We start from the raw sequence: 24,108 nt of genomic DNA, 5'->3' as shown, positions 1-24,108 counted from the left end.
GGCGGTTGGTCTAGGCTTGCCCACAAGACTGTGTCTGGGGTTGTGTGTGTCTATGTGTCTGTGCCTGTGGGGCACCGGGCGTCCTTGATCTGTGCATGTCTAGGTAGGGCTGCGAGCAGCCCCCTGGACCGCCTGTTTGTATCTCTGTCTGTGTGGCCTTAGTGTGAGTGGGAGAACGTTGTGCTTTGGAGACTGTGGATCTAGATCTCGGTGTATCTTTACACACTGTATCTCGGTGTGTGCTTGTGCATCTGCATGTGAGAGTCTGCCATGCGTTGTAGCATGGAAATGCTTATGTGTGTCTGTGGAAGGTGCCTTTGTGAGACCAAGGATCTCCGTGTGTCTCTGCCTGTGTGTATGTGTGTGTTGGGTGTGAGGGGTTTGTCACAGACTGGTGAGCAAGTTAATCTCAGACTCCGTGACACGTGGAATAAAATCACGCTCCCATAATGGAAGAGAACCAACTCTTCACCCTCTGCCCTGGGGGAGCCAGTGGGGGCCAGGGCCAGGCTTAGGCCCCTATGCAGGGCCCCCTGTGGCCTCAGCACCCTACCCCCGCCTCTCCTCTGCCACACCAGGCTCATTCTGCCTCCAGAGTGCCCCGGTGCCCACTGCTGGCTGGGCTAGGCTCCAGGACATGTGACGGAGCCTTAGAGGCCTGTCCTGGGCCCCCCAGCCCCACCCACTGCTGAGGAGGGCCCTGCCCCAGATGGGAGGGCAGGTGCAGGAAGGAATCTTTGGGCCCCTCCTCCTCCCGGAGGGGAGAGATGAGCTGCAGGCCCGACCTGGATCTTCCATCTCTCAGCAGCAAGATTCCTGGTGAGCAGGCTGCGAGGCTTGGCAGGGCGCCTGCCGGAGACCCGCCCTCACCCGCCAGGACGCCTGGGTCCCCAGGGCCGGGCAGCAGCGGGTTCCCTGGGGAGCTAGGAGGGCCCCAGAACTTCAGGCTACAGCTGCCCGGGACTATGGGAAAGCCAGACCCTTCCAGGCTCCCACCCCCAACCACAGACGGCTCCTCAGGCCCCCAGGCAAACCTCCACCCTTCTTCTGGCCTCTCCCCAGCCTCGGCCTTTGCTTCAGAAAACAGACCAGCCACCCAGCACCACCCACTCCCTACCTGAGCCTCAGCGCACACCCAGCCTGAGTTCAAGACCTCACCTCTGGGTTTGAGGGCTCTCAAGGCCAGGACTGTGCTGCTTATCTCAGAATGGGGCTTCTGAGGACAGGGCCATGTGTCCCGCAGCTGTGAAATCCCTCTTGGTCTTAGCACTCCTTCCTGACTGAGCAGTCAGGCACCAGGAGAGGATTTCAAACCCAAGGCTGGGGACACTGAGGCAGTGAAGCTCTCTGCCCTGCCTACCGTTATGAATCAGAGGCCAAATCCAGTAGTCTAGACACACAAGTTCTTAATTCTGTCCAGCGGCAGTGGCTGCAACTTGTTCTTCCCCATAGGGGGTGCAATTTCGGGGGGGGGGGAGGCATCAGTTGGAGGGAGAGGGGAATGGGCAGGTGGACCCCCCTCAACCCTCAGACTTGGATGAGCAGCCGGAGAGCAGGTTTGGTAAGAGATTAAGGTCGAGGAGAAGAGAACCCAGACGCTCCAAGATTTATGACCCTAATTCTTCTCCCTTAAATTCCCCTCCAAGCCCCCCAGCCCTAGCCTGGTCCCTCCAGGGTCATGCTGTGGCCCCAGGCCAATGTCAAGGCCTTAACCCATCCATCAGCTGTTGCCAGGGAGTTTCCACCCCAATGGGTCCCAAAGGGAGGAGATCAACTGACACTACGGGCCCAGACTGACGGGGAAGGGGCATGGCCCTAAAGAGGTGGCCAACAGCCCCCTGCCCCCTCCCAGGATGTAGGGGCTCACAACCTCCAGGGCAGAAGCTAGGCTGGTGGGTGGGGTCCAGGAGGAGGTGACCTCCCAGCTCTGGCACCACTCCCAGCCCCGCCCTTCCAACAGGCCAGGAGACCTGGGATCCCACGGGGCCCTACAGCTTACAGGGTGTGTGGCCTTGGGCCCTTGCTGCTCCTCTCCAGGCCTCAGCCTCCCCACCACACAATGCAGGAAGTGGTCTGGATACCCCAGGCATCCCCCCTTCAGCTCCGCTCCCTCAGTGCTAAGCCCTGCCCTCTCTCCAGTCCAGGGGTGTCACCTAGAATCTGGGCCAGATGGGGTGAGGCTTTGGCAGTTAACTGGAGGAGCCCCTGAAGCCACCCAAGTCAGAGCTGAAGAACGTATGGTGCTCACTCCTCCACCGCACATCCATTTTCCAGAAGAGTGAAACTGAGGCCCTGAGAGAAGGTCGGGGTCTGCGCCAAGACCTGAGTGTTACTGGTGGGATGGTTAAGAGCACGGGCTCTGGGGACAGAAAGACTTAAGATTAAAATGTCAGCTGCAACAGAAACTTGTTACGTGAAGTCCCTTGCCTTCTCAGCCTCAGATTCCTCATCCATAAAATGGGCAATAGTGCCTCCCTCCTACGACTGCTGAGTTGAAATAAGAAAACGCATGTAAAGGGCTCGGCCAGTGTAGCAAACGCTTGGACAATGGTAACTATCATGACTGTGGGTAGTATTAACACAAAGCCAAGTGGCCGGGGGGAAGGGTAGGTGGGGCCCCGACCTGGCTCATCCTCCAGACCAGGAGGGCCAGCCAAATTCCTCAAAGCCCCCCAGCTGTCTCCCCTCTTCGTTAAAGGCCTCTCATTAGTGAGCCTGGGCACCTGCCCCCCCACACGTAATAAGCCTCATTAGTATCTTAGCCCCAAGCTCTGAGCCCAGAGTCTGTGCATGTGCACACGCGTGAGGGTGGGGGGCTGCGACAGGCCACCAGCCAGGAGACAGCATCCCCGCCAACCACACCCCCTGCCTGTCATCAGCAGGGCCCGTCACCACCCAGCTTGTCACCTGCCTGCCTCGCACCCGCACCACCTGTCACCCACCCAGCTCGTCACCCACCCAGCCCATCACCTGCACCACCTGTCACCCACCCAGCTCGTCACCCACCCAGCCCATCACCTGCACCACCTGTCACCCACCCAGCCTGTCACCGGAGCTGCCTGACAGGCCTCTGGGTGAGGGACAGGAGATGGGGAGGAGAAGACCACAGGGATGTGGAGCTGGGGGCCCCAGAGACCCTGTAAGACCCCCACTTCAGCTCGGCATCCTGCAACATCGCCATGGCAACGTCTCAGCCGCAACCACTTTCCCAAACATCCCCCCCGCCCCCCAGGCCCTGCTCTTTAGCTGAGCTGAGGCTGAGAAGAGCCTTGACTGACAGCAGAATGGGACAGGAAGGAGCTGCTCATCAGCTGGCTGGCCTTGGCCATCCCTGCCCTCTCTGGACTTGGTTACTCCATCTGCAAAATGGAGGGGCTGGAACTGGGGAGGCCCCCGTACAGCGGGTCATCCCTTCCCAGCCTGGATTTGCTGAGCCAGTGGCCAGTTAACCTGTGAAGGCTGGTGGGGGCGGGGTACAAAAGGACAGGGGGTTCTGGGTTCTTCCACACTCCTTTGCCCTGGCCCAGCTCACACAGGCTGGGCCTCTGGCCCAAACTCACATAGCAAAAGAGGAGGAGCAGGCTGGAAGGCAGAGGGGCTCTGCCACAGGACTGCCAGCTGGAGATGATGCCACAGTGGGTGACCCAAGGCTGAGTGGGCCCCCACCTCCAAGCTGCATTATTTATAAAACCCAGAGCTCCTAGCCGAGCAACAGCTGCGGTGCCGCCCCTCCAGGGGGCACAGGCAGCGGTGGAAGGGTGGTGCCTCCCGGGGGGAGCCCCCTGGGGTCCCGGGCTCCCTCCACAGCTGGCTGGGGCAGGGGCTGAGGTGGGAAAGGGGCGGCTGCGCCATCCTTCCCCTCCCAGCCCCCTCTCCTCTCCTCTCCTCCAGGCAGGCAGCGATAGGATTACTTCTGCATGACTGCCCGCTCCACAAGGTTCCAGAGACCCTCCTGCCTGCAGCAATCTTTAAAATTCCTGTAGCCGGCCTCTCTCCCTTTCTCCCCACAGTGAATGCTCCAGCTTCTACCGCAGCGTGCCCGCGGCCGCCACCACCACCAGCGAGCTGGCCGGGGCCCCAGGTCCCCGGAGCCACAGGCAAAGGTAGACCCATCCTCGGGGTGTCCCTCGGAACCCTCTGAGGCCCAGGCCCTGGCCCATCCCCTCCGGCCCCTGGTGCCCGTCCAGCCCCACAGGGCAAGGCTCAAGCTGGGGTCGGGCCTGCCAGCTGCGCCAAGGAAGACCGGCACATACGTGCAAACACACCTGGTGGGTCCTGGCGTGCCTGGCCACATCCTCTGCTGCCAAAACCTGGATGTCCCCACCTCTGCTCTAACCGCCCCCTCCCTAACCTCACTAATCCTTGCTACCCCTGGGGTGGGCAGACACCTGGGCCAGGCCAGCGCCTGTGGCTCCCCAGGGCACAAGAAGCAGGCAAGAGATCGATCCACTGAATTTTTTAAGGCTCTAATGGAGCCTGCCTCCCCAGACTTGGGGCCTGGGACACAGGCGATCTCTCAGGGACCCCTCCCTCAGCATTGCAGTTGCTTCCTCTTTCAGCTCTAGGGGGTCGGGGCACCTTTCTAGGAGCCTTTCCCCCAACAAGAGAAGAGGCACGAGGGGCCCCTGGGAAAGAGATGGGATTGGGGGGCTGTGAGCAATACCCAGAGGCCCCCCCCAGTCTCCCCAGCCCTAATGCAGGCAGAAGCAGCTCAGCCTCTAAATCACTCCCCTCATGCTGCCCTCTGAGGCGGATTCTGTGCATCTGTAATTAGGGGGTGGAACAGATGGTGCAGATTCCATTTAAAATCATGCATCTAGTAAAGTAACCTTCACTGTTGGAACTGACTCCCAGGGAGACCAAGCCCCAAGCCCGGGTCTGGGGGTGGGGTGGGGTGGGAGGGGAAGCATGTCAAGCCAGCACCTTCTCCATCTTTTTTTCCTGAAGCTCCAGACCCAATGTCCCCCTCAGGTGAGCCCAAGAAGAGGGGGATTTGGCAAGCACCTGAGAATGTGCAGGCTGGGGGTAAATCCCTCTGCCCAGACCCCCGCACCCCCACCCATACACGACAGAGTCAGGGCATGGCTGGGTACTCAGAGTTCTTGGCTGACACACCAGGATGACCAGGTGCCAAGAGCCCCCAAAGAGGCCCCAAACCCCCAAAGCCCAGGCCAGGGTGCCCAGAGCACAGGGTCTTGGGTGGGGCAGCTTTGAACCAGATGTACAGCCTCACTGTCCAGGAATGAAAGGCCTGGGGCAATGGGGGGGGTGGAGATGCCTCCCCAGGCAGAGGAGGCTCTGGGAAGTGGGGGAGGACCAGGCAGCCGAGAATGAGAGAGAGCACGGAAGAGTGGGCCAGTGTGTCTGCAAGGCTGAGGCTATCTGGGGGGAGTTTGGGGGAGGGAGGCTGGGGAGGACAAGGTGGGGTGGGGGAGCGGTGATGGAGAGCGCTGAGGAGGGAGGCTGTGCTGGAACGTGTGATGGTGGGAGTGCGGCTGCAGGGTGAGGTGTGGGCGCAGGGCGGAGCTGCTCTGAGGGGTGACTGGGCTGGGGCCCTGTGTGTCTGTGTATGAGTGCGGGACTGGTGTTTGGAGAGGGGTGGGGGCTGTCCCTGGGCCCTTGGATGGCTGAGGAAAGTACTGGAGCTGCAGCTTGCTGGGGAACACACAGAGGACTGCTTGTTTGCGGAGGTGCTGGGATCTGGGGGGGGTGTGTGCGTGTGTGGGATGCACATGCACGTGCACGGCCTGGAAGGTACGAGAAGCTGAGGGGACATTACTGTTCAAAGATGCACCGTGTCTGTGTGTTTGAGGTAAATGGTGTGGCTACAGGGGTGTCCTCCTCTGCGTGGGTGTTAAGGCGGTGTGTGTACGTGTATGTCGCGGGGAGAGTTTGGAAAGGTGTAGGGGGCTGTATCGGTGTGTCTGGGGACGTGATGAGCTGCAGCGGAGGGAAACGCTGGGGCCGTCGGGAGAGTCTGTGGGTGTCTGGTTAGGTGCTGGGACTCTGAGAACCTGGGTGTGTGGAAGGTATTAGGGCTACAGTAGGGTCCTGGGTGTATCTGGGGAGGTGCTGGGATTGGAGGAAGAGTTGATCTGTTTCAGGATGTGGTAGAAGCCTTGTGTGTGTGTTGGGGTGTCTGGGGGTATATTGGGGGTCATAAACATCTGGGTTTTGGTTAAGTACTAGGGCTGTAATATGTGTTTGGGTGGGTAGGCATGTGGTGGTTGTGTGTTTGGGGGCGTGCTGGGGCTGTGTGTTTAGGGGTGCTGGAGCTGAGAGTGGGGAAGTGGTTGTGTATTTAGGAGGTACAAGGGGCTGGAGTTGGGCCCCTGTGCCCAGACAGGTGATGGGGCTGCGGGGTGAGGGCGGGTGCCCCTCTGAGGAGGTGAAGGGCAGAGTCCTGGCCTTTGCTCGGGCCCACCTGGGGGCTGCCCGCTAGAGCCCCTCTGCCGGTGGTGCCCGCCCACCCCCAGACCCCACGTCCGGGTGTCAAGACAGGCAGTCCATCTGTCTCTTCCTGTGCCCAGGCCGAAGGAGCAGTGCCGCCTCCTCGCTCCCTGGGGGGGCGGCAGCAGATCCCAGCCCACCCATCTGCCTTCAGATGGTCGAGGCAGGAGCCTCCACAAAGCTGCCTGGGGGGCATCCCTGTGTTTGAAGAGGCACGGGCTGGGGGGTGGGGGGAACTGCACAGCAAACAGTCCTCGTGGAGGCTCCTTTGAAAACCACTGACGCCAGGAGAGACCAAGAGGGAGGACAGGGGCGGGTTTGTCTGTCCTCGTACGTCGTGTGGGTCAGCGCCCAACTGTGTGCCTTGGAGCCCCTTCGCATGTGTTCATGCCGGTGGCCTCTGTTCACGCAGCATCCTTGCCTTGGAAAACAGCCCTCCAACCCAGGCTACGAGCTCACAGCCTCACACAGCTACCCCCTCATCCATGCACCCTGCCTACACTACACTCACACGCAAACATCTCCCACACCTTCACATCTGCAGAACACTGCACCCTGGTACACATGCCCCTCAGCCCCAGAGTCCCAGTCCTTCACATGTGTACGCCCATGACACACACCCGCACACTGCAAAGCCAGGTACAGCCACATGCACCTGTCACATATGCATGCCTCCACACAGACATACCCGACAAGTAGCTGTCACACCCACACCCACACACTCCACACACCTTGGGGAGTGGATCTTCCTGTCACACCCATATCCCACCTCATATGCACTCAGTCTCTCTCATACACATTGTAACAGACACTCACCATCCCTTATACCTGTACATACGCGCACATGTTTGTACACGTGCATACCCACTCTCACCAGCTCTCAGCTCTTTCACACCAGCCAGTTTCTCTGTGTCCAGGCCAGGCCCTGCAGGAAGGCTGCCACCCGCTGAAAGTGTCTCCTGCCTCCCTGCCCTGCCAGCTAGGTCAGAGTCGGGGGCATACCCCCCCACCATGGCTCCCTGGGAACCCTGATCTTCTCCTCCAGAGAGAAAGAGTCCTCTCTCTGCTCTGGGGTGTCTGCCACTGTTGTGTGAGAGTGTGACTGTGTATGTGTGTGTATCAACATGTTCTGAGAAGCCACGATGAGGCCTGTGTGTCACTGCCTGTATGGGTAAGAAAGCATAGGGACAGGTTCACCGGTTATGTTTGTGAGATTCAAGATGAGTGTGAGAGCAGAGACATGTATGCCACAAAATGTGTATTTGTGAGTGTGTGTGAGGCCAGGCCCCTGTGGACAGGCGTGAGTATGGGGGGGTGCACTTACACAAGGAGACACACAGTGAGTGTGAGTGGGGAGTGAGTGGGAAGTATTCTGGGATATTTTCTGAGACAAGGGGTATGTACATTTGCGAGTAGGGGTCAGGGCTAGGAGAGGCACCCTCCGCAACTCCCTCCCCCTACAAAGAGATCAGGGGAAAGGGGTCTCTGGGATCTGGGGGGAGTGTGTGTGTGTGTGTGTGTGTGTGTCTTCCTCTCTCTTTCTCCCTGACCTCTTTAGCAGCTGGAAACTGAGCCGGGGGTGGAAGGAATGGAGACTTGGCTGGCCTGGGGGTATGGGGAGGGAAGCAGGAGAAAACACCTTCCAGATTCTCATCAAATCCTTGTTTGTGGTTTGTAGCCTTCAGTCTCTCCTCTCTCTTTCTCTCAGTCTGGGTTTCCCCCTTTCTTTGTCTCTTCCTGCCCCTCCCTCTCTCCCCTGTATCTCTCCTTCTCCCATCTCAGTCACCTTGTCTCCCCCCCTTGGATCTCCCTGTCTCCAAGTCTCTGTCTCTGCCTGTCTGTTACTCTCTCCCCAGGCCCTTCCATTTTTCTGACTCCTGTCTCTGCCAGCACCTCTGTATGTCCGTCTCTCCCAGTCCTGGTCCATCTGTCTGTCTCTCTCCGTCTGCCTGTGCGTGGGTGTCTCTGTCCATCTGCTCCGCCACCCATCTGTCTGGTTGTCTGTGCTAGTCCTTCTAAGGGTGCCCACTCGCTCACCAAGACACCCTCCCCCAGGTCAGCAAAGGCCTCTCCTGGCTCAGGGGGCGGGGAGGGGGTGCAGAGCTGCAGCTTCTGGAAGCTTCAGTAGCAGCTGGCTGAGCTGGGAGTTCGGGGCCAGCCAGCTGCAGAAGCGGCCCCTCCCCTGGGCTCCCAAGCCAAGGACCCCAGAGCAGAGAGAGGAGAAAGCAGGGCCTCACTGCAGCTGAGTCTGTGTGTGCGCACGTAGGGGGAGGCAGGGGGCCTCACTATGCCTTCACTTCACCGTTCCCCCCAAAGCCAGGCCCTGTAGGAGAGGAAGCTTCAGTGCCCACCTCCCTCATCCCCTCACCAATGGAAGAGATGCTGGGGATCCAGGAGGGAAGGACTGGGGGATGCCAGGCCTTGGACGAAGCCATAGCTTCCTGTCAGATGGGTGGGAGGGGGGCTCCTTCCCTCCTCCCTCCCAGGCAGTCCCTGGGGATCCCTCCAGTGCTGGTCCCAGCTCCGGACATGAGGGGCCCCATAGGCAGTTCTCACCAGCTCCCACAGGGACCATTCCTACCTCCCAGCTGCCCCAGAGCCTCTGACCCACAGGGATAAGGCGGAGGGGGGTGGATCACAAGGGTGTCTCCTCCCTCCCCAAATGGAGGTTGGCTCTGGACATCTGGAGTTCGTGGCCCTGTCTACGCCCTGGCCATCCTGAGAGGCCCCAGGCAGTCCACCTACCATTGCCAGCCCGGCACCACACACACACACACACACACACACACACACACACTGCACCCCAGCACTCGTGGCCCACCACCGCCACTCCCTGGCCCAGCAACTCTGAGGGCTGAAAGGAGCCCTACCGCGGAGACCTGCACCCTACACTGACTGGTGGCAGCCTCCAGCAGGGCCCCCGGCACAAAGCCAGCAGCTGGAGGAAGTACCCCCCAACACTTCCCAGGAGGCTCTGTTCCTCCCTAAGAAGAGCTCACAGTCCAAATCCCACAATAGATGGGGAAACTGAGGAAGGGATGGGATGACACAGTCAGTCATTCTTCCTGAGACCCTGGGGTGGGATCATAAATGAGGAATAGGGAATGAAAAGGACGCCGCAGGGGCAGAATCTGGCTCCTTCCTGACCTGCCACGGGCAAAGTCCATGTTGGCTGCACAGCCCTGCACAGCCCTACCGCTGGGCCAGGGTCAGGGGCTGGCTCCCTCCCTCTAGAGCTCTCCTTGCCCCTGGCTGGGCCCCCTCCCTCTCCTCACTTCTGAGCAGCCCTCCCTACCCTCTCCCTCCCAGCTCTGGCTCTCTCATCCTCAGCTCTTGGAAGCCTGACTCACTGTTTCCCCTCCTCTCTCCCCTCCCTCCCTCTCTCCCGGCAGCGGCGCCTCCCCCTCCCCTGGGGGGGCTCTGGCCACAAGGGTGCCCGCCTGCTCCTCTCCTCAGGCTCTGGCCCCCTCCGCACCCAGGAGGCCCCCTGCAGCTGTTCCAGCTCTCTAACTACAGAGAGGTGGACGGAAAGAGCCTAGGTCCCAGGCAAGCAAGGGGAGGGGGCCCCTCTAGACTGGATTTCCTCCTGTCAAACAAGGTGGGGGGCATCCAACCGGATGACACCCCTGGTGTCTCTAACAGTCCTAATGTTCCCCGCTTTTAAAAGCCCGGTGCCTCCTGACAGAGCGCCCACAACCTGTGGGGTGCTGTACCTGCCTCAGGCTCCGCCCCCAGGTCCAAAGAAGAGGTCGGCTCTCTTCCCAGACATTTGGGGAGTGGGGAGACGCTGCCCTGGGGCAGGAGCATTAGTCAAGTGACCCCTGGAATCCCCCTGTCTCCCCGTTCTCCCTCCTCCTGTGGGAGAGCTTCCTTCTCTCTCTCTCCCACCTGTCCTCCTCCCTTTTCCCAGAGACGTTTGCTTGTCTCTCCTTCAGATACTATCCTAGCAGCAATTGATCTTGGGTGAGAGGCTCTCAGTGCCCGTTCATTTTGGGCTGTGGGGTGGGGAGTGGCACATGCCTAGGCCTTCTTGGTCCCCTGGATGCCATCTCCAGGGGCTGTGATCCTGGCTCTTCTCCTTGACCGTTTTCTCTCTCACCCCCTCATCACTGGCTTCTGTCACCATCTTTTCCTCTTTCCACCTCAAGTTGGGCTCTCTGGGTCTCTTTCCTCCCCACCTCCCCCTGCTCTCTCCCTGGGGGGCCCATCTGCTGACATTAGCAACAATGTTACTGTTGCTCCCCCCCTTCAGTTCCCAGCTCCACCCATCCTGGCTTCCCCCTCCCCGGCTCTGTCCCAAGAGACCCAGGGGACCCAGAGGCAGAGCTGGGCTCCATCCCATAATGGTGAGTCTGCTTGACCTCACTAATCACACCAGAAGTGCCTGGGCATCTGGTATGAAGGCATGGCACCCTGTGGTCTTGGGTGGCTGGCCTGAGGCACAGAGCTCTGTATTCCACAAACCAAAAAAAAAAAGAAGTTGACTTGGGGTGGGGCAGAGCAGAGAAGAGGGGAAGTGAGGGGGATCAGGTTTGCCTGGAGGAAGCCCCTGTCCAATGGGGAACAGAGGCAAGAGGAGGTAGTGGCTCGAGCCAGCGCTCCAGGCTGATTGAGAACAAGCAATGTCCCTCTGGGGCTCTGCCGGTCCAGATCAGCCCCCCCTAAAAAAAAGGTCTTCTGCCAGGGACAGTTTGCCCTCCAAGCCTCCAGCACAGCCACACCAAGCAGGTAAAGATCCCGCGTCTCTGTCTCTTAATCTCCTTTAGAATCCAAATCCATCCTCCCTACAGTACACCTCCACTTAGCTCAGCAGGGGGTTCCATAAGCCTCCCTGCCCCAATCTAACCAGGTGGAATGGGAGGGGACAAAGCCCCCCAGCTCCCAAGCCCCCTCACCAAAGGTCCCATCAAGGGCTGGGGAGCAATGCAAAACAATCCTGGAACCCACGCACCTTCAAACCGAGAAGCAACCCTGTCCATCCACAGCACCTGGGGGTGCTGGGGCTCCCTGCCCCCACGACCCTGTTCCAGACCCCCCAGCCCAGCAACCATAATAAACAGCAAGCTCTTTTTCTTTATGACACCAAATTCCTCCAAGCCGAACAGCTCCTTCCATCACTACCTCAGCCATAGATCACATTAAAAACTCACAGAGGGCAACTTAAACACATCACATTTGTTTCTCTCTATATTATTTCAATAGTAACGGCATTAAAAATGGATTTTACTGCAGAAAATAAATATCAACACGTGGGCCGGGAGCCCAGGCAGGGGGAGAGAGCCCACCAGGAGAAGGTCCCTGAGGGCTTGGGCACAGCTTAGGCACTGACCAAGGAGGTGGCTCAGAGGACAGACTACACCTGGGGTGGGGTGGGGTGTGGGGGGAATGCCTGGGCAGGGGGCAATGCCCGCCCACCTGGGCACCTGCCCCAATGCCAGACCAAGAGGGACAAGAGTCACTGGTTTGAACTGGTCCCCCAAAGCTCATGCCCTCACTGATCTTTGCAACCTCTGGAGGGTAGGAGCTCTGGGGCAAGAAGTTCACTAGTCTCTAGAGGTTATTCCAACTATTGACACAGCAGAAGAAAAAAATGAATTCAACTTACTATCCAGTTTGATTTTCCATTACTATAAAAATATACATCTGCTCAAAGGAGGGAGATGGCAAGCTGCAGGCACATGCCACCTGGGGGGTCCCCCTGCAGCTCACCACCACAACCCAGCCTGCCCCTCCAGGCGGCAGGGGTGGGGGCTGTGTGTGGGTGGGGGACGGACCAACTGGTAATCTGTCACCTACAGCCCCAGCTCACACAGCTACACACACCGGACCACACGGAACAGGAACAAGCCAACAATAGAAACACCCCAAATGCTCCTGGCAGGACTCTGCCCAGGCCCGGGCGCATGCCCCCGCCCCGCCGGCGGCAGCAGCGGACGAAATGTGGCCACCCTGACCCGGAGGCAAACTTGTCCTCACACCCTGAGCTCTGCCCAGGGAACTGGGGCCAAGTCCCGCCTGACACCAACTGGTCCGGCGGGAAACGCCTGCCCAGCCAGACAGGCACAGGCCCCCCAAGGGTCCCTCCTTGTGCTCAGGGGCCAGGCTGGTGCAGCCTGGCCCTACCTCCCAGGGTGACGCCTGGGCCCAAATTCAGCTGGCCCTGCCAGTCAGGCACTGGAGCAGAACGGAGGGCACCAGGCTCAGCCCCGCCCAGCCCCAGGGCCCCCAAGCTAGGAGGGAGGGGGGACTCCCCACCCCTCCACATCTGGCCCTGGCCCCCAGGGTCTGCGGTAGAGAATTCCCGCCCCCGCTTCTCTCTCTCTCCCTCCTCCCTCTCAGTGCCCGCTGCCCGTCTCAGGGACGGCCCCAGCTCCCGCCTCCGGCCAGCAAGGCCCACATCCTTCCTCCCTCAGCTGGCCCCTTCGCCTGGCAGGAGGCTGGGGGGTCAGGCTGCTGGGGAACCCCTCCAGCTCCCATCAGTCTTCATCCCCAGCCCCCAAACTCTGGGTTGCTGTCCCTTTTCCTGTAGAACAGGAAACAAGGTTATTTCCTAGACTCAGAGCCAGCCCTCTGCCCCTCTGGCTCTGCCTGGGGACCAGGACCCAGCAGGGGAATGCGCCCTTAGCCAGAAAGCAGAGGGATTCTGCAATTCACCCCCAGCTACCGGCCCAGGGGGCTGACAGCTGTCACTCAGCACCCCACCCCCTGGGGAAGAGGGGGCCGATTCAATCAGAGCCTCAGAGGAAACGCATTGATAGGCGATTATTTATTTATGCAAAAGTGAGCCGACTTTGTTCACCAGGTAACCGGGCACGCGGCCCAACCCCTACGGCCCTGGCCGCCCCCAAATCCCTCCTCCGCCCCACACCCGCTCCGGGTCATTAGGTCCCCGCCTCTCAACTCCCAGAGCACCAGCAGAACCTTGGGATTTGGGGGTTGAAGGGGAAGGGCTCCTCCCTCCGCAGTCTCCCCCTTTCCCAGGGCCGTTCCTAAAATCCAGCCTTGTTCTCCGGTCCCACGGTCCCCCCCTTCACCCACCCCCGCCACACACTCAGCAAGCTGGAGAGCAAATTGCAGTTTTAAATCCAAAGACGGAAGGAGGGGGAAGGAGGAGGGGGCGCGCGGCAGCGCTGGGCGCGCACCTCGTCCCCGAGCCGGGGGAGGCGCGGGGCGGCCAGGAAACCCGGGAACACCCCCTCCCCGCGCCCCCTTCTCGTCCACCTCCCCCTCCCCCTTCCCAGCGCTGCCTGCCAGGCTTCGAGCCGAGCCCAGCCGAGCCTCGGGCCCCGGTGGAAACAAAGACCGATCGCACCGCGGGCACCGCAGCCACGGGGTCCGGCGGACCGGACCCGGGCGCGCGGAGGGGGCGCAGAGCACCCCCGGTGCGCTGCACAAAAGAGCCCGGCCGGCCGGTCCCCAGCGGGGGTCTAGGGCTGGGGAGGAGGCGCCACTCACCGGAGTGCTGGGCTGCCGGCTCCGTTGGTCCGAGCCAGGCAAGGGGCTTTGCGGGGCGTCTGTCTTCCGACCGCGGCAGCGACGCGGGCGCTCGGCAGCTTCGCCGCTCACCCTAAAATCGAGATCATATTTCCCTTTGAGTCCTAACACTATGATAATATCATCTCAGTTATGGTATAAAGCAGGTAACTGATTTGAGAAGGGTACTGAGTTTGAGGACATATTGACTGATTCATTCTACAAACACTTTACTAAGCGACTATGCTAAGGGCCTGGGATCCCATGAAACAAAATGCCAGCAGAAGTGAATCTCTTTAATGAAACAAAGTATGTGGAAGACAAATCATTAAATGCTTACTTACAGTAAAGCATGCAATGTATCCTGAAATAGGATATATAAATGACTATACGTCCAGGGCTTGCCCCAAGAGCAAGTCTTCTCTAAATGGATTCTTTTCTTTTCTCTTTCTTTACCTTGTCTTCCCCACTTATACCTCTACTCTCTGCTTCAGTGAAAGATATTTCTCCTTTCCACTTCTAGCTGAAAAAAAAAAACAAGTCTCAGGTGTCAATTTACTATGTAACTGTGGGTCCCTCTCTGTATTACAAAACAAGACTCAGGGGCCAGTGAGTCCTGATATCATGATCTCCAAAAGGGTCACAAGGGATCTCTGAAAATTTCAATAGTTTTAGTGTCTTTTCTACATCTTTTCCAATGATTCAGGTATGGAGGTTTCTATATCTTGGGCCTAGAATTCCTTCTACTGAGTGGTGAGTCAATGTGGTTTTAGTGCTTATATCCTATAAGTTCTTTTAATTAGTGTCTTATAGCCTCCCAAAGTGTTTATATATATATATATGACTGGCCACCATTTAAAATGAAAAAAATAATTTACATTGCTACTTATCCTCATTGAGTTGCCCATTTAAGAAGCAGAACTGCACTGTCAGAGTATCCACTTTAGTAATACCTTAGCCACAGTATTTTAACATATATAGTAGTTCTCAATATTTACAGTGTATTGGAAGCACCATAGTAGTCAGGGTACTCCAGAGAAACAGAACCAATAGGAGATACATAATAAATATAATGTAATGTATGTAATTGCTTTAACATATGTAATAGGTATTAAACATACTAAATATTAAATACATTGTATATTAAATATAAGCTGGAAACTAGGAAATCCAGGGGTGTAGTTTTCAGAACTGACGTAAGCCACAGTCAGAGGGCAGGGGATCAGATCAAACACTCAGGCAGAGAGAGCAAATTCTCCTTTCCTCTGACTTTATTCTTTTGGGGCCCTCAAGAGATTGGATGAGGCCCACCTACACTGGGGAGGGAAATCTGCTTTACTCCATCTACCAATTCAAATGCTAATCTCATCTGGGAACAGACCCACCCAGAAATAATGTTTAGCAAAATATCTGTGTATCTCAGCATATAGTTGAATTGACACTTAAATATTAACCATTACATTCTGCAAACCTTAAAATATACCAATGCCTCAGTCCAACCCCCAGAAATTCATATTTAATTGGTATAAATTACAGGCTGGGCTTTAAGATTATCAAAAGCTCCCCAGGAGATTTTAATGAATCACCAAAAGTTAAGAACCATTAACATCATAGAACATTTCTTTCTTGATGAGAAATCAAAATGCTTCTCACTTTTAGCGTTGATGCCCTGGGAGAGATATTATCTACCTCTGTAAGGTGCCTTCAGAGTATCCCACTGTACCCCATGTAGTCAGGATTTACAAACAGGCCACTGCAAACATGTGCCTCCAAGTCTGGTCAAAGTCAATCCAAATATTTTTCCCCAATATGGTAGTAGATGGGTAGAATTTCTTTTATGATCACCACGTTGTATGGTAGGCATAATTATTCCCATGTAGAGGGTGAACTGAGATTCATAGAAAAATAGGGGTGCATATTGCCACAAAGCTAGCAAATGTAAAAAATTAGGAAAAGGTCAAGTTTTCTGATCCGAGTTAAATAAGTAGTAGGTATCCTTATTTTATTTATTCCACAGATACTACTGTCAGGGGTGAGTAGAATAAAAGCAAATGAATAAAAATGTAGTCAGCCTATGAACGGGAAGATTAGCTAGCATCCTTCACACAAAAGACCTGATACGTATTCGGCCACTAGAGAGGTTTAGTCAGCTGTATTTACAGTCCCATAAATGGAAAGAAGCATCATGACAAAAGGAAATTCTATGAATCCAGGAAAAAACACATCAAATTAAATAAATAATTCACAGGCAGAACAAAGATTACAGAGTTGGCTCTGATAACAAAGTATCTAAAATAAGTGGTGATGTGTTTTCCAACCACACAGGCTGCCAGTCCAGGTGCAAAGGAAAATAAATAAAACTATTATAGATCTAGTAAGAGTTAAACAGACGATAAAAACCAACAATGGCGATGAATTTTAAGTTGGTGATTCTTTGAACAATCTTCAAAAGATTTCATTTGCTCTGTTAACGCAATGTCAAGTCCATTTTAGAAATAAAAGAACATTTTTCTGCTTGCTAGAGTTTAGACATAAATCCTCAAACTGTATTAAATCAAGATGCCTCTAGAATCATAGCGCTAAAGATCATCAAGGATTATTAAAGAACTATAGTCACTCCCTCATTTTACAGGTGAGAAAACCAAGGTAGTAAATGACTGTGTGATGGCCTTAAAGTCCACATGATTCCCATCAGTGGCCAAAACAAGATTAGAATGCAGGTCTCCCATTTCCTCTTCACTTAGTCATTTTGAGCACAACTAGTGCACTGCTGTTTGAAACCTGACCTTTCCAATGGCAGTCAAAATGCCATACTTTAATAGTGCTTCCATTGTCTTTGACCAGAATATTAAATAACTGGCAATCACGTTCTGAGCTTCTTTCCAGATGAATTATACGTTAAGCTCTGTTTCAATATTGATTTGTAATATACTTTAAAGCATGTTGATCTTCCTCTGGTCTCTTCTTACAGTTCTGAGCTACATGAACGCTAGAGTTCCTAAAATTTGTGATTTTCTGAATGGCCATCTCTACTATGTCCACCAACCCAACAACAGTCACTGCTTGTTGCTAGACAGAAAAAAAAAAGTTAATAAATTTACAAGTGAAATCCTGTGTTCGTTTTTTTTAAATGAAAAACAGAAACCTATTTGATTTAGAATCTAAACCCTAGAAGCATACACAGAGCTTAAAGAAATGTATGATTCTTCTATGGAATACTGGAGAATTCTTGTTTAATCAATGGAAGCACATCGTTAGTTTACTCAGGTCCCTAAAAAGGCGGAGGACCTCACTTAAAAGAAACAAGTGACTATCTTAGTTAATGTAAATAGAAATGCATTTCCAGCTTATTTATGGTTGTTCATTTCTATACCATACAGTGGTCTGTTTCTCAGGACATCAGTATAAAAGGCAAATTGATAGGTGAGAAGGGTAAGTGGTATAATAAAAAAGTTAAAAGCATGGGCTACATGACATGGACAAGTTACTCAGCCTTTCTAATCTTCCATATGCACATCTATAAAACAGGGAATAAAACATATTACAAAGAGATATGCTTCTCCTCCCACCATGCTTTGGCCTTCACATGTTTGGGACGCATAGGAGATCCAGTGCCTTTCCCCTCCATCCTGTTCTTGGAAGAGGAATTGTTAATGTTATTGGTCAGTAACCAGAACATCTATGGAGCAATGGGTAGAATTATTACATTTGAAAGGGACAAACGTGTCACATGGTTCTGTCCCAGTAGCTCAGCTTATGATTCACAGAATAAGGCATGTTAGCTTAAGCTTGTCCCATGACCTAGTCAGCTGTGATTTGGGGGCAAGAGAGAGAGAGAAGGAAAGCCTCAATTAGAATTCCAAAATGAAGTAACAGCGGCTAGCTCACTAGTAATAAGTAATACTTTGGTCTTTTCTGATTATCGTTTCTTGTGTATGGATCCCTTGGCAGGAAACTTAACCACCCACTTCAGAGGTCTGTTATGAAGTCCGATATGGTATAAAAAGTGCACAGTGCAGTGCCTCATATGCAATAAGCTGTCAAAGAATATTACCTAGATGACCTTGGATTTGCACTTAAATGTTTGTTATTAAATCAGTTTGCATGGGACTAGTATCCAGAGCCTCAGGATAAAGTAGATTCATGTGAGTTAATAAATGAAAAGCTCTCTGAAATTCTAGATGGCAGGTCTTGCTAACTCAGGTAAGTGGAAGCTGGTGGCTGGGCGTTCCCTCAGGACACGTGTTTTGATGGAATGAGGACTCAGGGTGTAGAAACCAGCTTGGCAGTGGATGGTAAACCATTGCCCAGCACATGCTGCCTCCTGTTAAGCAGAAGGCTCTCATGCAAATTGCTTTCCGAATCGTTAGCTGTCAGCAACCCTCATCTCTCCTCCTGCAGCTGTTCTTTCTGATTTTGCCTGCAAACTTTTCATATTGGGCAGGCTCCCAAGCCAAACAAGTTGCCCCTCTGCAGGCTTTGTTCCTGGGGGCGAGAGGTGAACCTCACAGATAAGTCAAAGTAAGGATGCACCATGGACTAATACACACTGAAGGAACAGACTCCTGTAAGCTAAGGTGATGAATGCCTTTGAAAGTAATTTTCATGCGGCTTCCTATGAGAATGTCAGCCAGGCTCCAGAAGTTATATGCTGCAATTTTAAAATTATCTGCCTCTGTAGACTTCTAAAGCTTCTATCAGCTAAGAAGTATCTTTTTTAAAAAAGAAAATATTTTTATACAATTTTAAAGACTACTTTCCATTTATTACAAAATATTGGCTATATTCTCCCTGTTGTATAATAACATCCTGGAACCTACTTTACACCCAATAGTTTGTACTTCCCACTTCCCAATTCCAACTCTTAAATTGCCTTTCCCCCCTCCCCCACTGGCAATTACTAGTTTGTTCTCTATATCTGTGAGTCTGCTTCTTTTATGTTATATTCACCAGTTTGTTTTATTTCTTAGATTCCACATATAAGCGATATCATACAGTATTTATCTTTCTCTGTCTGACTTGTTTCTCTTAGAATAATGCCCTCCAAGTCCATCCATGTTGCTGCAAATGGCAAAATTAATTTCATTCTTTTTTATGGCTGAGTAGTATTTATACATATATATATGTATGCAAATATATAAATTTAAATTATATATATATATATATAAAATCTTCTTTATCCATTGATCTGTTGATGGACACTCAGGTTGTTTCCACATCTTGGCAATCGTAAATAACGCCTCTATGATGCTGCGAACATTGGGGTGCATGTATCTTTTTGAATTATAGTTTTGTCTGGATATATGCCCAGGAGTGGGATTGCTGGATCATATGGTAATTCTATTTTTAGCTTTTGAGGGACCTCCGTACTGTTTGCCACAGTGGCTGTACCAATTTATTACATTCCCACCAGAGGAATGTGTGGGAAATCTCTGTACCTTGTGCTCAATTTTACTGTGAACCTAAAACTTAATTAATTCCCAGCAGCATTAGCAAATAAGACCATGCATTTTTTTAAAAATCTCTTTTTAAGGCAGAGTAAATATTTGCTGAATAAAATGAGAAACTCTATCTCGATTGGGTGGATTAAATCAGCAGAAACTAAGCTTCACCTGTGATTTTAGCAGCTGAACTGGTTGAGAAATTCAGAGCAGAACAGGCACAAGTCCTCTCTGAACAAGGTAAGGTACAAGAAAAGGAAGGATGGATGTTGTAGGCAAATCATAACACTCTATCATGGCTAAATATAATATCAGGAATTAAATAACTTGAAATCATATAAAAGTTTCCTTTATTCGTATGCCCCCTCCCGCATAAACTGGAAGGTGAGCACAAATGTAAATCAAGCAGGCAGAGGCTCCCACTATCTTATATACGAAATCAAAATTTTAAAGTGTTTTCTTCAGAATCCCTTTTGCCTGGGTGCAGAAGAAAAAGTAGCTGATCAGTGCACCCAAAGGTAAAATGAAAAATAGTAAAAGAAAGTTTTTCTACATTTTTGAATTTAAAATCTGAAATACATTTAACACTCTTCTTATTTATACCCATGTACCTGAAAAACCAAAATTAAAATTAAATTGTATTAGAGCAGGGGAGCAAAAATTTCCAGCCAATCCAAAGGTTAAGTGGTGCCTGATACACTGTTTGAATAAAGTTACGAATCCATATCCAGACTCAGCTAGAAAATTAAAGCGTGCTGTGATCACTCGGTACGAAGAGGGGTCATGGCAATTGATTTTATTTATACACACTTTCATACATAATAATTTATCAAATTTGTCCTATGCCACTTTCCATGCTTAATTAATCCTCATTTAATCTCTACCAAATGAATACTGTGAAACATGTTTAATCATTATTCCCACTTCCAAGATGTGGGAACTGAGGCAGGAAGTATGGTACATCAAAATTCAGAAATTTTGTCACTCCAAATATATCCAGGTCTAGCTCTTTAACCTGTATAATAGTCTTTTTCTCTTTTCCTTGCCGTGTGAACCTTTCATCTTCTCCCACTGTCAAATTCAAGTGTTAACTCTAACCTCTCTTGATCTCCGCTATCCACTGAAGGAGGCCTTCTGGCTTCCTAGAAAAGCTTCACCATTCTTAGCAGAGTACTTGAGATCTAGCAGGTGCTTTGTTAAGTGAATGAGTTAATAAACATATAAGAGAACATTAAAATTACCATTTAAGGGATGGAGAAACAGGCTCTGAAAGATTAAGTAATTTCCTTCATGTAAGGGGTCAAGCTGGAATTCAGATTCTGAAGCCCAAGTGATCACCCTCAGAATAATCTAAGTTATATTCATTGGGATAGAATATGCTCAGTCTATATCCCTCACTAGACTCTAAGGAACAAGAAGGCAGTACTAGGCACCTAATGCACTTCATTTTGGGTAAATTTTTCATTTATGCAAAAATACTTGTGTAAAGATAGACTAAAGCCTTAAGCTTTCCCTGCTGGATTCCCTGCTCAACTGTGAGTACTCCTGTGATGAAAACTCGCCTAACGCACTGAATGACCTTGACCAAGCAGCTTTCCTTTACAGCCTCCATTTTCTTTTCTGTAAAATACTGTTGACAGGACACGTTCCACCTGCCTCATAGAAATGCGTTTATAAAGCACTTTGGAAAGCATGAAGCTTTCTTTTTTTTTTTTTTTTTTTTTTTCGGTACGTGGGCCTCTCACTGCTGTGGCCTCTCCTGTTGCAGAGCACAGGCTCGGATGCGCAGGCTCAGCAGCCATGGCTCACGGGCCCAGCCGCTCCACGGCATGTGGGATCTTCCCGGACCTGGGCACGACCCTGTGTCCCCTGCATCGGCAGGCGGACTCTCAACCACTGCACCACCAGGGAAGCCCAAGCATGAAGCTTTCTTCAAAAGCAAGCAAGTACGTTAAATGTCATTATTATAGGACTCCTTAAAAGGAGCCTTTTTATGGTGAAAAGAAACCTTAGCTTATCAATTGTGCAACTCAACCACAGAAAATTTAAGGCGGAACATGCATGACACAATAATAATTCCAAATAAATCCTTCTAATAGTTAAGTAAAGAGAAGTCAAAATTCTTCTCTGGACTATTTTGATTTCATACAAAGGGCATCCCTTTAGAAGTTATGGAAGTTCAGATACAGAGCCTCAAACTCTAGATTGCAATGCGACATTTGTTTCTGAACTTCTGCTGCCAGTCTTGCTAACAGTTCACTTGCCATGTAATATATTACTGCATTTCATTTCTAGACAAGAACATTATTTACTCACAGGAGAAATACTTTCCTGAGGAAAGACTGTCTTTGGAAACTTTCAAGGACATTTGAGAAATGCTTCAGCCCAAGCCACAAAATTATGAGCATGCTTTTGTGCCTCTCTGTTCCCAGGGCACCATTTTTAAAAATCTTTCATTTAAGTTTATTGCAAGCATCCATCTTCCCTTTCCAGAAAAAATAGCAATTAACACAACTTCATTGATTTCCAGTTTTCCTCGGTGTCATTTCATAATGCATATATTGTACGCAGTTCACATCATCATTTTCATCGCTTTCAACATTTTCCATGTTGTCTCCCTACCTGAATTGTGACTTTTTGTATGGAAAGTTTTATTTATCACTTGCATCTTACTTTGAATAAATCTGAAATCAACATTCAGGATTATTTATTTTTATTTTCTTCAGTATGTTTCTAACTTAGCAAACTATGGGTAAAAATGCCATGTAACAACAGTATGTAATATTTACATAGAGCCCATGTAGTGAACATAGTCCTAAACTCTTACCAAATCCTCACCAGACCCTATAAAGTAGGTACTATTAACCTTGTCATTTGATAGATGAGAAAACTGATGCATAAACTGGTTAAGTAACCTGTCTGAGGTCAGATAGCTAGTGATTACTTTCCCCATCACCGCCATTGTTTAGTTAATGCGTCCTTCCCATCTCAGTTCAAATGGCACTGACACAAAAAAGCCTTTCTTTGACCTCCTGAAAATACTGGGTCTCGTTGCTTTTACAGCATCATATGTTTATTATTCATTTCACATATTTGTGTGATTATCTAATTATATTTGAACGTATTTTTCCTAAGGGTAACTCTAGTCCAGCTGTGCTTTCCAAATTATGAAATCCGGGACTACGTGGGCTATGTCTGTTTTGCTTATTACTGTACTTTCAGTATTTGGTGCATGGTAAGTATTCAGGAAATGTGATGGATGGATGAATACAGGACTTTGTAAGAACAAATAAATAAATGACTGGATCAATAAATTTGGTTGATCATAACATAAACAACAGTGCCATGTTAAAAGTTTTCTCTCGGTCTATACACAAACTCTTCTCAGACAGGGTTCCTGTTTGCTGTCTACACCACCAGTTGGAAGAGAAAAAAGCCAATCAAGGTCTGACTGTCATTATGTGTACAGGCTGAAGCTGATGCATTAGGCTGAGAGACAGGGTGATTTAGGAATAATTTTACTTCTGGCTGAACTATATATAGAACCAAGTCTTACGTAATAAAAAAAAAACCTACTTTTAATATGATTGTGTGAAGAATGAAATAGGAGCATCAAGCCCATTAATTGCGATATTTAATTATATTGTCCCATTTCCACATTCATTTCCATGAATTTGGATGCCATTAGGTCAAGCTAACCCAAGCATTTACACCACCATGATAAATAGTGAAATATCAATGGATACACAGAAAGAAAATTTCCCAAATTTAGCAGAGAACACATTAGCATGAACTTGTAAATTTGACATTCAAGTTCATTGGTGCGCAGAGAACCAAGTGACTTTTGTTAAAGTAGGAAACTTTATGACTATGTGAGGACATGAACATTGAGAAAGTGCTCCCTATTTTAAAACCAGGACATTAGAAATATTTTAATGAATTTATTTTTTGCATATCTGCCATCTAGGTGACAGTAAAACTGAATATTTATACATCAGATTTTTAAAACATTGTGCATATATACTGCTACAGAATATAAGTTGCCCCCAAATCTCCAAGATACAATATAGGATCAAACAAACAAACAGAATGACAAGAAAAACCAACTGTAATATTTTGACACCTCTTAATTATTAAATAATTATGTTTAGAGAAACAAAAGTTAAAAAATTGTGCTCTGAAGAGTATTTAAAATATGAATGAACCTTCAAGATGGCAGAGGAGTAAGACGTGGAGATCACCTTCCTCTCCACAGATACATCAGAAATACATCTACATGTGGAACAACTACAGAACACCTACTAAACACTGGCAGAAGACCTCAGACTTCCCAAAAGGCAAGAAACTCCCCACGTGCCTGGGTAGGGCAAAAGAAAAAAGAAAAAACAGAGACAAAAGAATAGGGATGGAACCTGCACCTCTGGGAGGGAGCTGTGAAGGAGGAAAAGTTTCCACACACTATGAAGCCCCTTCACTGGTAGAGACAGGGAGCAGTGGGTGGGGGGAAGCTTTGGAGACACGGAGGAGAGCATGGCAACAGGGGTGCGAAGGGCAAAGCGGAGAGCATCCCGCACAGATCGGTGCTGACCAGCACTCACCAGCCTCAGAGGCTTCTCTGCTCACCTGCCAGGGCAGGTGGGGGCTGGGAGCTGAGGCTCGGGCTTCAGAGGTGAGATCCCAGGGAGAGGACTGGGGTTGGCTGTGTGAACACAGCCTGAAGGGGGCTAGTGTGCCACAGCTAGCT

General features: G+C 51.0%; 1 protein-coding gene across 7 annotated transcripts in view; it reads right to left on the bottom strand.

The window, feature by feature from the left end:
• LOC307183370 (uncharacterized protein) overlaps positions 1–24,108 on the bottom strand; it is a 120,378-nt gene that overhangs the window by 38,105 nt on the left and 58,165 nt on the right. For all 7 annotated transcript variants that reach the window (XR_013827459.1, XM_079915784.1, XM_079915782.1 and 4 more), the window contains one exon: positions 13,906–14,017. Coding sequence is in view for 6 of the 7 variants with exons in the window: in XM_079915784.1 (XP_079771910.1) it covers positions 13,906–14,017 (112 nt within the window). In the remaining variant the exon portion in view is untranslated. The remainder of the gene's footprint in view (positions 1–13,905; positions 14,018–24,108) is intronic.

This window comes from Stenella coeruleoalba, assembly GCF_951394435.1.
Source record: "Stenella coeruleoalba genome assembly, chromosome: 3".
In the NCBI taxonomy this organism is placed as follows: Eukaryota; Metazoa; Chordata; class Mammalia; order Artiodactyla; family Delphinidae; genus Stenella; species Stenella coeruleoalba.
This window is presented reverse-complemented; position numbering and strand designations above follow the sequence as displayed.